At 37.2% G+C, this 16,611-nt stretch overlaps 1 protein-coding gene across 1 annotated transcript; it reads right to left on the bottom strand.

Annotated features, from left to right (window-relative positions):
* Window positions 1-12,178: 12,178 nt before the first annotated feature.
* Window positions 12,179-13,442, bottom strand: LOC132904030 (protein GVQW3-like). The gene is made up of 2 exons (XM_060953957.1): window positions 12,639-13,442; window positions 12,179-12,254 (listed from the first exon to the last, which is right to left on the bottom strand). Exons 1-2 carry the CDS (start codon window positions 13,282-13,284, stop codon window positions 12,211-12,213), a joined length of 690 nt encoding a protein of 229 aa, XP_060809940.1. The 5' UTR covers window positions 13,285-13,442; the 3' UTR covers window positions 12,179-12,210.
* Window positions 13,443-16,611: the final 3,169 nt, after the last annotated feature.

The following is a 16,611-nucleotide window of genomic DNA, read 5'->3' as shown; positions in this document are numbered from 1 at the left end:
CTAACTTGTCAAGCAATTCCTCAGTAATGTTCAAACAAGCAACATCGGAATAATCTAGAAGAGGAAAGAGAAGCGACTGAACAAGCACAACTTTAGTGACGACGGGTAAAAATTTTTGCATTCGGCGAAGTGAGTGTAACGACACATACATCTTACGGCTGATTTCATTAATATAGGGAATCCACGAGAGAGTCTGGTCAATGATGATACCCAGATTAGTCACTTTGGGAGATAAAGGAATAATATTGTTATTCAGAACTAGGCTAGGAACCATCACATTTTCCAATTTCGAAATATAATGCGGACTACCAATAACAATGGCCTGTGACTTGGCAGCATTAACTAAAAGACCAAAACGGCTTGACCAATCTGCAATCCTCTCCAAATCCGAATTAATGGTACTAAAAGCATCATTAATATCATCCAAACTAGCAGACGCATAGATCTGTAAGTCATCGGCATAAAGATGAAAATTAGAGGAAAGAGATGCAGTAATACCATCAACGAATATTGAGAACAGAACCGGAGAAAGAATGCCACCCTGCGGAACACCAGCTACTAGATCACACCAATCTGAGAAGCAATCATTCAATTTTATACGTTGTTTACGACCAGTAAGGTAAGATGAAAACCAACAGAGGGCATTTGAGGAAAAATTTAAAGTACGTAAAATTTCAACCAAAATATCGAAATCGACAGTATTAAAAGCACTTGTGAAATCAAGAAGAACAAGTACGGTAAGCTTTTTATTATCAATATTAAAACGGATGTCATCCGTAATTTTTACAAGAGCTGTCGTAGTACTATGGCCACATTTAAAACCTGATTGAAAAGAACTTAAAATATTATAGCGAGATAAGTGTGCACTTAATTGTTGATGGACATGATATTCCAAGATTTTTGACAGCACAGACAGAATTGAAATAGGACGCAAATGAGAAGGACTTGAAGGCGAATTTCTTTTAGGAAGAGGAATTATGTGAGCGAGTTTCCAATTAGTGGGAAAGATGCCCGACGAAATGGAACAGTTTAAGATGTTTACAATATAAGGGGCAATCAATTCCGCTATCGGTTTAATCATATCAAGGGATATAGCGTCATCACCTACTGCCCTTGAATTAATGGACTTAATTAATTTTATTGCATCGTCAATGGTAATCACATTTATACAGAAAGAGGGGAAATCACAAGAAGGTTGAACAGCCAGACTAGCAAGCGTTGCCTGTTTCGTAAATGACGAACAATTCTTAGAAGAAGAACAAAAGTGCCTATTTAATTCATTTACGTCCATATCAAAACTCTCCTCAGGCCCTTGCTTTCCAAAACCCAAACCCTTCAAAAACTTCCACAATTTACCAGGGGGACAGTTTTCCACATTAGAATGAATATATTTGCGCTTAGCATCCCTACATTTTTTATTGCAAAAATTACGAAGAAAAACATAAGCAGAATGGTTCTCAGCAGATGGGCACTGACGTAATTTTAGTTTAGCTTTATCTCTTCTGGCCATGCACTTCCTGATCTCGGGTGTGAGCCAAGGAGCAGGGTTATGTTTAATGCGAACAGGATGAAGAGGAGCATGTTTATCGAAAAGTGATAATAAGATTTCGTTGAATTTAGAGACCTTTGAATCTACGTCTGGAGCCATTAAAACAGTGCTCCAGTCCGCATTATTAAAATCAGTTAAAAATAACTGTTCATTAATTGCCGTGAAATCACGACGGAAAATAACTTTGTGTCTACGCTTAGGAGAACGCAACTTAAAAGACGCATAAAGAAGGTCATGAGCAGAAAAACACACTGCATTAAATTGGCCATGAACTGACACAAGATCCGGGGAAGAAGTGATAATAAGATCAAGAAAAGAAGGCGGACCATTATGTGGAAAATGTGTAGCGCTAAGAGGAAGGCAGTGTAAATTTAAAGAATGAAGAAGAGAAAGAAGAGATCTTGATCTTGAATCATTTTTAATAAGACAAGTATTAAAATCCCCCATTATAATAATGTGTTCGAAACGACTACGATAATCCGACAAAAGAAGCTCAAAAGAGGAAAAGTAATTTATATGAAGAGAAGGGTAAGAAGTAAGAAGAATGGTATGATACCTCTCTTTGTCCTGCATATTAATTTCTGGTAAGATACTTAGTAGTTCACAACGGCTAACACAAAACATGTTTTTTTGCTCTCCTATAAAATTTTGTCGAAAATACTTACTAGGTTTTGAAATGGGGCAGCCGTTTTCTCATCAGACTCCAAAGTAGGCAATCGCTTTTTTAACTCTACCAATAGGACTAAAAGGTACAAACTAGGAACTGTCAATATACCTAAACTTTTAAAATGTTTCTCGCAGGACTCGCATGGCGGTATACCTACCATTGCTCGGATGGCCCGCTTTTGCAATACAATAGCTCTATCTTGATTGTACTGGTAGCTATTGCCCCATAACTTAATACTATATCTTAATTTAGACTCTACTAATGCAAAATTTTACGGCCTCTGTGGCGCAGCGGTAATACGCTTGTCTATGACATCGGAGGTCCCAGGTTCGAATCCCGGCCAGGGCATGATGAGAAAATAACTTTTTCTGATTGGCCTGGGTCTTGGATGTTTATCTATATAAGTATTTATTATAAAATACAGTATCTTTGAGTTAATATCTCATAACACAAGTTTCAAAGAACTAACTTCGAGGCTAACTCAATCAGTGTAATTTGTCCCGTTAAAAACAAAAAAAAAAAACTTTCTTTAGGTGGACTAATTTTATCTCGTTGCTCGTCTAATTATATAACATGCCGATGATATCGCAGCCTCTAGGGCTCCAAGTTCTTTTTTCCAATTAAGAAATTCGTCTATATGTACACCCAAAAATGTTGTACTGCTTACAGCTGCTACTATATTTCCATTAAGATTAATGTCAAGATTTAAATAATATTACCTTAGTCTTAGCGTCATTCAGTTTTAAATTATTATTTCTAAACCATATGTTAAAAGCACTTAAAATTAAATTAACCTTATCGTTCAAATCAGCGATATTGTTATCTGATATGACAACGTTAGTATCATCAGCAAATAAAACAATTTTTATATCAGAATGTCTACTTAAAATGAATTTGATTACGTCATTTACAAATATAAAAAAGAGAATAGGCCCTAATTTAGATCCTTGTAGAACCCCTCTCCTAACCGCTAGGAGTTTAGATTTTATTGTATTTAATTATCATCCCGCACCTCTTTAAGCTCCACAAATTGTTTTCGGTTTTCTAAGTAAGATAATAATAAAAGTAAGTCTCCGCGTATTTCATAGTGTTCCAGCTTCTGTATTAAGATGTCATGGTCAACTGAATCAAATGTGGAACTGAGATCTAGAAAAATGCTGGCAACCCTCTGTTTGTCATTTATTTTTGCGCCTATTTTATTAACCAGTGCGTCAATAGCATCTTTTGTACTTCTGTACCCATATTGTTCATCACCCAGTATATTATTAGTATTTAGGTGTTCCAATAACCGCGCCTTTATAAGCCTACCGAACATTTTGGGAAATACTGATAGCACGGATACTGGTCTGAAGTTTTTTGGATCTCTTTTAGAACCCTTCTTATGGATCGGAATTACCCGTGCGATTTTCAGTTGTTCCGGGAATTTGGTTACAAAATAAATCTGCCACCTCTTGTTGGTCTCTTATCATGATTTTATTGTTCCCTTCTAAGACAATTGAATCATTTTTATTTATTTTACTCGATTTCAATCTATATTTATTAACTACTTTAACAGGTTTTTTGACTCCCTTATTTCTAAATCTACTGCATTCTTTTTGGCACATTTTAATACCCTTTTATAAATTCTAATGTAAGACGACCTATATAATTTAACTATTTCATTGGTTTCTGATTTAACTTAATTACACAGAAAACGCAACATTTTACTAGCTACCTTAATGCCTTTTGTAACCCATGTTGTTTTTCTTTTATTATAATAAATGCGTCGTTTCTTGTGCCGTGTGGTTTCCGGAACCATTCGAGTGCCGTGTGGTTTCCGGCACCATAAAAAAAAAAAGAATAGGACCACTCCATCTCTTTCCCATAGATGTCGTAAAAGGCGACTAAGGGATAGGCTTACAAACTTGGGATTCTTTTTTTAGGCGATGGGTTAGCAACCTGTCACTATTTGAATCGCAATTCTATCATTAAGCCAAATGGCTGAACGTGGCCATTCAGTCTTTGCAAGACTGTTGGCTCTGTCTACCCCGCAAGGGATATAGACGTGACCATATGTATGTATGTATGCGTCGTTTCTTTCTTTTGAAGCATGTACAGTAAATCTCCTTAATTTTCTTTAAAAACCCGTTAATCCCCATTTGTGTCCAATGATACTGTTTAAGCTTCTCACGAAATAATTTATTATTCCTGTCATTAAATAATCTCCTCTCTATAATGACATGCTGCCCTTTACTTATAAAATCAGAATTTTTATCAATTGATAATTTACAAATTAATGCAGCATGGTCATCTGCTAAATTATTGTGATCAACTTCTATGCCAATAATATGTTGCTCTGGTAAGTTTGTTATAAAGTTGTCAAGACATGATAAACCGCGCTTAAAAGTGTATTCTTTGTCTATAAGGACTCTAATACCATAACTATTTAATAAGTTTAAAAATGCTTCTGTTGGTCATTAATGAGAATATCGACGTTAAAGTCTACGCAAATTATGCATTTTCTATTAAAACTGTAGTCCAATAATTTTTCCAAACAACTTATAAAATCTTTAAAGTTTTTGTCAATTGGATTTCTATACTAACAAAGTATATTAAGATTGGTTTCAATATCTCTCACACCACATAATTCAAAATATTCACATTTATATAATTTTTTACAGATAGGTATTTATTTGCAATTTTTATTTCCTAATTTTAATATGAGCGAACCCCCTCTAGATTTCTTGGGTATAACAGTATATGTTGCCATATTGTAGCCGTCCATAGCAAATACTGAGACAGTATTGATTTTAAGAAAATGTTCGGTGACACAAGTGTAATGTATCTCCATATCAAGTGAGTCCAGGTATAGTTCTAACTCATACTTTTTGCTATTTATTCCACATAAATGGTGAAAGATATTTAAACGTATACAAGATTCACTTTCATTGTCCAAATTATTCACGAAAAAAATCATCATTACTGGCTCAAATTTTATCAGTTTGTGTGGAAACATCCTGAGATGTAGTTGAGAATCTTACATCCGTGTTTATACTTTGCTGATTTCTTTTGAATGACTTTAAGTACCGGTACATACTTACTACTATTTTTATAATCAAAAGATTTTTTCCTATAATATATTTGTAATATTTGTCTCAAAATTATTCTACATGCCCCTACTTTATCAAAGTACAACTTTCCCTCATAGTTACAAAATGTGTCAAATAAGTATACATTATCAAAGCTATTACACGTTGTTTTTATCATGTTATTAAAAGAAAACACATTTAAATAATTATTTTGAGAAACCTCACCCACCAAAATATTTGTGTTTAAAAGTTGGTGTAAATTGCAGTATAAATAAGATTGTAATTTCAGAGAGTTTTTATCATGAGCGCCTGTTAATTTGATTATGTAATCATTCTTGGTGTAGTTATTAGAGAACATTTAACAAGAATATAAAATCTTATAGCGGGGCGAGCGAGTCCTCGACGTGGGCGCTGGGAACGGCGTGGTATGGACGAGGGGGGCGCGGAGAGTGACGCGATGTCTCCCCGGAAGAGCCTACAATGTTGCCCGCTATAATCTGATCAGTTGCAGCATATGGTTTCATGATACACGTAACAAAATAATTACTTAGGCCCTAGAAGACTTTGTAATATATTTCGCATACCTTTTCCTCTCTCATCCGACAAAATCATTACTCGGTGTGGCTGTGATTTCCTTCCACTTATATTTTCTATAAATAATGAATTACTTAAATTATTTGTTTTTACAGCCAGGATATCAAGAGATAGTTCTGCTGCTGTTATAAAACGGAGATCATGTATTTTAATTATCGGCCGAACGATCGAATGGTGAAACATCTATTGTGAATTGCTGCGCAAATTTTTATTCGTAAAGTGCTATAAAACCGGCTGTTTAAATACCAAAATACAACATTTTGAAAAATAAGACCTTGAGCATCTAAATAGTGAAACAAGTGTCTCAAAGAGTGTTTAAATAGTGAAGAAATAAGCAAAAAATCAAACATTTCAAAAAATCTATAAAACCGTTGAGTGTTACTGACCTACGACAACCCGCGACAGCTCCACTGACGGTGAGTCATCAAAGCGGCCGGCGGGCAAGCGACAACAGGCGACTCACAACCACGTACCACGATACAACAACGAAGAGCGATAGCTGTGTCGCACGAATATCGTTCCCGATACCAAGACACATTGCTAGAAGAGTGTCAGTATGTCGACATCGAAGGCGAACTGCGCGGGATGTAGGGGAGTAATAGAATACGGCAGTGATTATATGAAATGTAATAGGTGTAAGCAAACATTTGACATCTTGTGTGCTAATTTCAATCAAAACACCTGCTCCAACCTGTCGATGGAGGATAAGAAAATTTGGATATGCGTAGAATGTTGCAGTAAAAAGCCCAAAAGGGACAATACAAATACACCAGTTCGGCGACAAGAGTATACGGAGCACGACATGGATATGAGTATCGCGAGCGACTGTCCAGAGGTGTCAATTTGTGGAATGGATAACGTAACAGTACGCGGGCCACGGGTAGCGCCGGCGACTCTGCAAAGCGATGTACTGGAGAAAGCTCTGAATAAGATGCGTAACACCATGATTCAGGAAATTAAAAAATTACAAGAAGAGAACGAAATTCGAATAACCGAAAAATTATATGAAGTATTTAGCATTCACCTAAGAGAAATCTGAAATTGCCAGCAATGGCTGCAGATGCAATAACCAGTTAGCTAAAAAACTGGAAGTTGTTGAAAAGAAAATTGACACTTTGATGAGCAGAAGTGAGGGGGCTAAGGACAGCGAATCTCGGGACGAAAACGTCACTAAGAAACAAGATACCCAAACAAAGTTAATAAATACATCGCATCCTGAAACAAATGTACCGAAACGTTTATCAAAACAAGAATCTCAAATAGGCCCTAAAAAATCCACACCACTACCGAGCGTAATACAGATGCAACAAAATATCAAACAACTACCATTATCAGGCATGATACAGTCAAAACCAGAAGGGGTTGAAAATTCCAAAGAAGAGAGTGAGTGGACGGAAGTGAAGAGAAAACGCCAAAGAACATCAATGGCAACAATGTTACGTGGTACAGCAAAGCCAGGAGCGACGGTACTGGAAGCTTCAGAGAGATGGAAATACCTCCATTTGTTTTATGTTAAACAGGGAACAAAGCCCGAACAAGTGCTCGAACATCTGAGAACCATCACGCAGGAAGAGATATGCACGGTTGAGGGACTCAAATCGCGAGGTAAGTACGCTTCTTTCAAAATAGGAACCCCATCGAGATTGGCTTCTGCAATTATGGACCCAAGTAACTGGGCGGCAGATATATGTATAAAACCATGGAGGCAGAGCTTTCGGAGGAGTGGAGGAGAGTCGGATAAGCCCAAATAATCGTTACGATTCAATAACTGCGAGTGAATATGAAGGGAGAGATACATGTAGGAAACGAAGAAACACATCCAAATGGAGCATAGAAATATTCTACCAGAACGTCAAAGGGTTACGAACCAAAATTACAAGGTTCCAGTCCTTCATATATTCGGTAGGAGCGGATTTAATGGCCATAACTGAGTCAGGATGTGATGGATCCATACATGACGCAGAGCTTGTTCCAGCAGGGTACCAGATACTGCGATGCGACAGGACAGATGGTCGCAAACAAGGGGGAGCGTGTATAGTGGCAACGTCCAAGTATGAACTACGGCAAATTCGACCACCAGACAATATTAATATAGATATGCATTCTTTTGAAATGGTATTAGCATCAGTTCATTTGAGAAACAGACTACTATTTGTGTGTGTTGTTGTATATATACCGCCTAGTACTAAAAATAATGAATATATAATAATGTTTAATGTAATTGAGAAAATTTGTAGTAAGTACCACAGTAATGTTCTTGTTATGGGAGACTTCAACTTGCATTCTGCGAGTGTAGAAACTCGTAATTATTATGAGTATTTGTTATCTTTTTGTGAATTCAGTCAAAATAATTTTGAGCTAAATTGTAATAATAGACAATTAGATTTAGTACTAAATGGAAATGGGGTCCGTGGAGTAATAAACGTTGTTAAAACGGAGGGGTTGCAGCCAGAAGATCCACATCATCCGCCACTTGCGATCACCATAACATGGAAAGATGCCATATCTTCAGGCGAAAAAGACGTGGAAACAAGACAGGAGGAACAAATAAAACCTGACATCAATAGGAACAGATGGAATTTCCGAAAAGCAAACATGCATCTCCTGTACGGGTATATTTCTAATATAGATTGGAACGAATTGTACACTATAAAGAACGCTGAGGAAACAGTAGAGTATTTTTATAACAATATATATAACGCAATAAATGAGTGCGTGCCAGCTAAAATAACGGGAAAAGCAAAATCTAAATTTACATATCCGGAGTGGTTTACGAAAGACATTATTTTGCTGATCCAGAAAAAATATCGCCTGCATAAGCAGTACAAAAAGACGAAGGCGCCGAGAGACTATGCGGCATTCTCACAATGTAGAAAAAAGGTAAAGGAAGAGGTGGAATTGGCACATAATAGTCACATGAAATGCTTGCAACAAAATTTAACTAAAGATCCGAAATCATTTTGGAATTTTGTCAAAACAAAAAGAAAAAATAATAATAAACAATTGTTAATAAAAGACGAGATTGTTCTTACGGAAGGAGAAAGCGTGAAAGAATTTGCTGATTACTTCTGCTCTGTCTATAGCCAAGAGCAGGCCAAGTTGGATGTGGAAGCGGCCAGTGCACTCTCATCGGCCACGGCGGCACGAGTGCAGGTGCATGAGTTACAAAAGGAGGAAGTCAGACGAGCCATGATAAAGCTTAAACCTAAGCACTCCGTGGGACCAGATGGTATACCCCCGTTCATATTTAGAGACTGTAGGGAGGTTCTTGTGACGCCCTTATGGCATATATATAACCTGTGCCTGAAATATGGAACTTTTCCAGACAGGTGGAAACTGACAAGGGTGGTACCAGTTCCAAAGGGCCGAGGGGGTACGGAAGCTAGTAATTACAGGCCGGCGGCTATTCTGAGTACACCAGCTAAGATCTTTGAGTCCACCGTGGATCATTCCATCCGCATACAAGTTAGCAGTCAGCTTTCAGAGGCACAGCATGGATTTCGTCCCAAAAGAAGCACAACAAGTAATCTGCTGCAACTGATGACACGGGTGGTTCCAGCGGTGGATGCGGGGATACAGGTGGATGTGGCGTACTTTGATTTTCAAAAGGCATTTGATACGGTGGACAATGACGTCCTTATTGAGAAACTAGCAGACGCTGGATTTACGCCAATGACCTTACGTTTCTTTGCTAGCTATCTGAAAGACAGACGACAATATGTAGACTGGGCAGGGCAGCAGTCAGAACCATATTTCACAAGGTCGGGGGTAAATCAAGGAAGCAATCTAGGACCCCTCGAGTTCAATCTGATGATCAATGATCTACCCGACGTCGTAAAAGAAGCAACATGTCTTCTATTCGCAGACGATCTGAAATTGGTGTTAGAAATAAGAAATCAAGCAGACTGTGAGAAACTGCAGAAAGACATAGAGAGGGTAGTAGAATGGTGCCATAGAAATAGGCTACAGTTTAATGTCTCAAAGTGCTTAGTTATGTCATTCACGCGAGTACGACAACCCATAATGTGGCAATACTGTGTCGATAAGGTCCCGATGCAAAGAGTGAAGGAAACAAAAGACTTGGGGGTTCACTTCACGCATAATCTAAATTTCCGGGAACACATCGTACAAGCGTGCAAAAAGGCGTTCCGAAACTTGGGGTTCGTATTACGCCAATCCAAAGGATTCACGAACCTCGGAGCAGTGCGCGCTTTATACGATGCAATAGTGCGAAGCCATCTCGAGAGCAATGCATGTGTTTGGTCACCTTATGAAACAAAATACGTGTTAATGTTGGAAAGAATACAAAATAAATTTATAAGATATCTGTATCTGAAAATGTATGGAGTATATCCGTTTTATCCACTGAGGTACCCAACGCTGTTTGTACTCGGGATGGTGGGGTACAACTCACTTGAGGTTAGACGACAAATGAGCCTAGCGACGTATCTGTTCGAACTGCTTCGGGGTCGGATCAGCAACCAGGTGGTGCTACAGTGGCTGGCCTTGAACGTGCCAGACCGGTACGTGTGGCGGCGACGGCAACCTCCTCTGTTCGCAACTCCGCAAGCACAAACGGAATTGTTAAAACAAGCGCCGATCACAAGGGCAATAAAAGCTATGAACGGGGTCGCTAATAGCATAGACTTGTTCAACTGTACTTTGACTGAGTTCACAAGATCTATGTTATATGAATTATCCTCATAAGTACACAAATATTTTGCTTAATATAATTGTAATTTAATTAGCTACTCTATCGCATTGGGTAACACTGTAATGATAGGGTTGGTTATTGTTAATAAATAAATAAATAAATAAAATTTTGTTTATCAACATTCAACACTACTTGCTCTTTTTGCTGTCTACCACTGTCATCCTTGGAGTCTTCATTACTTTCCCTGCCGTCGTCGGTGCTACTAGCTCCATCTCTGGGCGACTTACCGAGATGAGTACAACTATGGTTCAATAATATTGGTTTACAAGATTTTTGCTTTGCTGGTTTCTTTGTTGATCCGCAGATATTCAGTAGTTGTGAAAGTTTCTGATCCTTACTTGACATAATTTTCTTGAGTTTTGTATTTTCAGTATTTATAGTATCTATTTCCTGATGCGCTGATGCTAGCTTTTTTTCAAGGTCTTTATTAGAGTTCTCCATGTCCTGTAATCTTTGTATACCGTAACCCCTTAAGTCTGGTAAGCTTCTGCTTTTGGAGACAATATAGTATATATATATATATATATATATATATAGTGTATAGATATAGTGTTCTATGACGGTAATTTAAAACTATAATATTACATAAAAGTAGCAGTAAATCTATCAATATGATGAAAACAAAATAAGTCATGAGAAGAAAAGTACTTACGTCGACACTCGCGCGATGAGCAAAACGCCGCATGATGTGACGGCGCAATAAACCTCCTCGTCTGAGCGACTTGCACACACTGGCGAAAAGCGAACTGTATCCGGGGGCGGGAGTAGGGTTAAAACTCAGCTACCGAAAGAACGATGCTCGTACGAATAATTTTGACAAATGGCGCGTGTTTCAAGTTTCTGTGAACAAAATGCTCATAGCGCGAGTGCTCGCGGGTTAAAATTATTTTTATTTCTTTATTTTCAGATAACTATGATCCATAAAAATGTTAGTACAAGAGACTTAAAATAATTATGTTAGTACTTACACTAACTTAATATCTAACTTAAATTATTTGATAGCTGCCAGAGAAATCAGGAGGACGACAAAACCGATGAATGGTAGCATTCCGTTGCATTCATCATCCTCGTGATTTCCCTTTGTTTTCACTTTCCCGCACTCTTCTCAGTAGTGATGTCGCTTTCTTCCGAATAATAGCATTGAAGCCATCAGTCCGGTTTTCGGCAAACATACCGGAGGCACTACAATGCTTAGGAAGATTCAACAGCATTCTGAAAATATACTTGTATTGGACTCGCAGGGTGTTTAGCGATGACTTGTTGTAGTGTAGCCAAAGAGGACTCGTGTACATGCTCTGACAGTACGCTTTGAAGAGCGTGATTTTAACAATTTTAGTACAACGGGTAAATCTCCTGGCCAACATATTTCCTCGTACCGCCAAAGCCCTGCGCTCCCTCTCAATATCCATATCATCTCTGAGGCCATCAGTGAGAAAATGGCCCAGATATTTAATCCTGTTCACTCTACATATTTAGGTTCACCTCATTTAACACGATTTTGGGAGTTGCTTCTAAACATTTACTGTCAGCCCCAAAGATCATATACTCCGTTTTCTTAACATTATACTACTCTGTCAAGAAAGTAGCAGGAAAAGATCAATAATACACAAACTGTTTGTTATTCATCCAAATTTATTTTATCACCTTCAAAATATGCTCCTTTAGAAACGATACACTTACGCCAACGAATAATTCAATCATCAAAACATTTTTTAAACGCTGTTTCCGGAATTGAGGTCAGTTCTCGCCGCGAATTCTCTTTTATGTCTTCTACCGATTGAAAACGGGTGCCACGAAGTGGTAATTTGAGTTTAGGAAAAAGAAAAAAGTCGGCTGGAGCCATATCTGGTGAATATGGTGGTTGCTCGATGGTATTTGTTGAGTGTTTGGTTAAAAATTCGTTCACAATGATGGCCTTGTGCGAAGGTGCATTATCATGGTGCAAAATCCAAGAATTTTCTTTCCACAAATCTGGCCTTTTTCGTCGGATTTGCTCTCTTAAACGCCGCATAACACTCAAATAATATTCCTTATTTACCGTTTGACCTTCCGGCAAGAATTCCGAGTGCACAACACCGCGATAGTCAAAGAAAACAGTCAACATGACTTTGACTTTTGAACGACTTTGGCGTGGTTTTTTTGGTTTCGGTTCAGTTGGAAGGCGCCACTCCGAAGCTTGTTGACTAGTTTGCATGTCAAACTCGTAAACCCACGTCTCGTCACCAGTAACAATGCGTTTCATGAATGTTGGGTCGGAATTGACTCGTTCTAGCATGTCCTCAGCGACTCTCATGCGATTGAGTTTTTGAAAAAAATTCAGGTCTTTTGGGACTAGCCGAGCGGCAACATGTTTCATACCCAAATTATTAGTTAAAATGGTACGGATCGACTCGTGAGATACAGAAAGTTCGGTGGCTATCTCTCTCAAAGTTGAATGAGGATTTTCAGTCACTATTTCCTTCACTTTTGCGATGTTAACTTCAGTTGCGGACGTTGATGGCCTACCAGAGCGAGGCAAATCTTCCATCACATCTCGACCGCTTTTGAACGCTTTGTACCACTCATAAGCACGAGTTTTTGATAAAGTCGATTCACCGTAAGCCTTCTGTAACATTTTCAGTGACTCCGAACACGATATTCCATTGGCAATGCAAAATTTAAGACAAACTCTTTGTTCGATGTTTTTATCCATTATGAAATTAGCAATACACACTAGATATGATATAACTAAAAATAGCACTGTATTTAATGTAAACAACAGATGCAACTCAAACTCCACGCCAAAATGGAAAACAGTTGTGCCAATCTAACAACAACAAAAAAAACAAAAATTTGAATTTGGAACCATAAATAAATAATCCATTCCCGATACTTTTCTGACTGAATGTATATAAGACCATGCTCCTTAGCGTACGCCTCACAAAAACGCAACATTTCATTTGTGGAGCATAACTGATCTTATTAATACTAACACCATTAATTCTACATCCTGTACGGGGACGACGAAAGAGGACTCGTGTACATGCTCTGACAGTACGCTTTGAAGAGCGTGATTTTAACAATTTTAGTACAACGGGTAAATCTCCTGGCCAACATATTTCCTCGTACCGCCAAAGCCCTGCGCTCCCTCTCAATATCCATATCATCTCTGAGGCCATCAGTGAGAAAATGTCCCAGATATTTAAACGTGTTCACTCTATTTAGGTTCACCTCATTTAACACGATTTTGGGAGTTGCTTCTAAACATTTACTGTCAGCCCCAAAGATCATATACTCCGTTTTCTTAACATTATATCGAGGGGTGAAAGGCTATTTGGTTTAAGCGACATTTTTGCAACAGTACAGGAGACCTATTTAAAGTTCCAATTTTGGGAAAAAAATTCATAACAAAAAATCTTCTTGAACTATTTTAATGGGGTAAACTTAATTGAAATTTAATTAAATCAATTGAATTAGTGATGCTACTACCAAATAAAACGGAGCTTTAATCGCAAAGATGAGAAAAGAACTTTGTCTGATTGGCCTGGGTCTTGGATGTTTATCTATATAAGTATTTATTAATAAAATAAAGTATCGTTGAGTTAGTAGGTATCTCGTAACACAAGTCTCGAACATACTTCGAGGCTAACTCAATCTGTGTAATTTGACCTGTATATATTTATATATTTAAAGATATATGTCGCTTAATACAAATGGCACTAAGCTCTTATTTTTCAGAGTATGGAAGAAAGATTTAAGTGATTATGCAGTTAATTTTCAGAGTGAACCAAAAAGCATGAAGTGATATAGCCCAAAATTAATAGTACCCAGCCATTTATCTTAAGTGCCAATCAAGTTAAAAATGACTGACCATCTAATTAACTTATGTGCCATATAATAATGAAAATATAATGTTTCATGTTACATTTTTTTAAGTCTAATATAGTCCAAGATCCCAGAGCCGTAAGACACAACTTATTTTCTAAAGAATGGATCTTTCGATTCTCAGTACCCAAGTAACAATTAGGCGCTAAAGTAAGATTTATAATAAGTCTATAAAAGCGCTAACTAGATTCTAAAGTGGTTTATGGGTGTTTCAAATTAGTGTTAGAGCGCGCTCTAACCCTACTTTACCCCCGAATTAGGCACAATTTTTATATTACTTAAGGTTGTATAATGATGGTATACAAGAGTTATGGTAATTGGCTAAGAGGTACAATCAATGCTATAAGAAAGTTAAAATAGCGGTAACAGGATCTGTTAGCGATACAAGAGTGGTAAATAAGCGAAAATTAACTCTGTTAGCGGTAAAATGGTTTTATACTACCTCTATGGGTGCTAAGCGGGCAACAGGTAGACGTCAACTGACTCCTTAAGCGGTACAGTAGAGATACAAAGGCGTTAATTATATTTTCAAGCGCTAAAAGGGAAGTAAATAGGTGTTTTGTAACGATCTGAACGCTATTCAAGATCCACAAAGGGGATAAAGTTCTTTCTCGCACGAGGTTTTGATACCCGGAAAATATTGTTTCTAATTTTGCGATCTAATAATATAGTCTTTCATGTACTTTTAATACCTGCATGTTTGTGAGACTTGCCCGGTGACACCTGCGCAGGTACCAGGCGAGAAAGGTAACTAAAAATCACAGTTACTTAACTTAAATTTTTATGACTGATTTTTATATATATTTTATAGAATATTACTCTGAAGTCATATCAGAGAAGTCAGACGCTTTCCATGCGCCAGAACTTTTGTCAGACGCTTTGAAGCTCTATCAAAAAAAAAAAATAACTTAATTTATTTTTAAATGTCTGACTTTTATATATGTTATTCAGATAACTATTACAAAGTTGTATTAAATCAGTCAGACAGTTTGTAATGACCAAACACCCCTTAAACACAAGAATTACTCAGCCTCGAGTATGAGCGCGATAGCACAATGCGCATGCGCGTCAGAGTAAAATATCTAATATTTGAAAAGTACTTACTGTTTTCAATTTCATATTTTTGCATATCTATTCAAATACGATGAAATTTATAATTAAAATAATAAGTAATCATTTTTAAAATAATATAATATATTGCATATAAATAGGGGAAAATGAATTTTTTTGTAGCAATAGCCTTTCAAAAATATATCTATTATAATAATTTCAATAAGAAAATAATTAATTATGATTAATCAATTGAATTATTATTTTATTGTCTCTTAATCATCTTCATCATCAAAATAATCATTTGAATTTTCATCATTTATTAAATCTATTTTACTCCGGAAAATAATGGATGGACGTTAGAAGATAACCAGTACCGTTTTCATTGGTTTGATGGTGACCAATTACCCGGATTCGTTAGCGAATCACTTCATGAACCAGGTACCGTACTTTGACTTTTGGCTTGTAATTTATTATATTTGTCATTCTATTTTTTAATTGTTTATGATTTTATTTTTACAGAAAATGCTGCCAGCAACGACAATCTAACTGATGATGAGGACGATGACTTGAGTGGATAGTATAGATGTATATTCACGCCTGAACCGCTGAACCGATTTTGATGAAATTTGGTATGTATATAGTTTAAAAGCCGCGTTCAAACATAGGCTACGTTTTTTTTTTCAAAAATCGACCCCCAAAATACTCAAATGGGGTGAAAGTTTGTATGAAAATCATCGTTCCGCTTTCACGCCTGACCCGCTGAACCGATTTTGATGAAAGGTATGTACTAATATTTTAAGACCCGCATTCAAACATAAGCTATTTTTTTTTCAAAAATCAACCCCCAAAGTAGTCAAATGGTGGGGGAGTGAAAGTTTGTATGAAAATCATCGTTCCGCTTTCACGCCTGAACCGCTGAACCGATTTTAATGAAATTTGATATGTATATAGTTTAAGAATCGCGTTCAAACATAGGCTACTTTTTTTTTCGAAAATCGACCTCCAAAATAGTCAAATGGGGGGGGGGTGAAAGTTTGTATGGAAATCATCGTTCGGCTTTCACGCCTGAAGGGGGGGGGTGAATCATCGTTCCGCTTTTACG

The sequence above is a fragment of the Amyelois transitella genome, chromosome W, assembly GCF_032362555.1.
Source record: "Amyelois transitella isolate CPQ chromosome W, ilAmyTran1.1, whole genome shotgun sequence".
Taxonomy (NCBI): Eukaryota; Metazoa; Arthropoda; class Insecta; order Lepidoptera; family Pyralidae; genus Amyelois; species Amyelois transitella.
Note: the sequence above shows the minus strand (reverse complement) of the source record. Positions and strands in the feature narration are given on the sequence as shown.

Bases quoted from the DNA above. Each gene is read 5' to 3' on its own strand.
- LOC132904030 (XM_060953957.1), bottom strand. From the start codon at position 13,284: ATGGATAAAAACATCGAACAAAGAGTTTGTCTTAAATTTTGCATTGCC. The intron at 12,255-12,638 runs GTCAAACGGTAA...GTATCGTTTCTA, and splicing joins CTCGGAATTCTTGCCGGAAG to AAGGAGCATATTTTGAAGGT.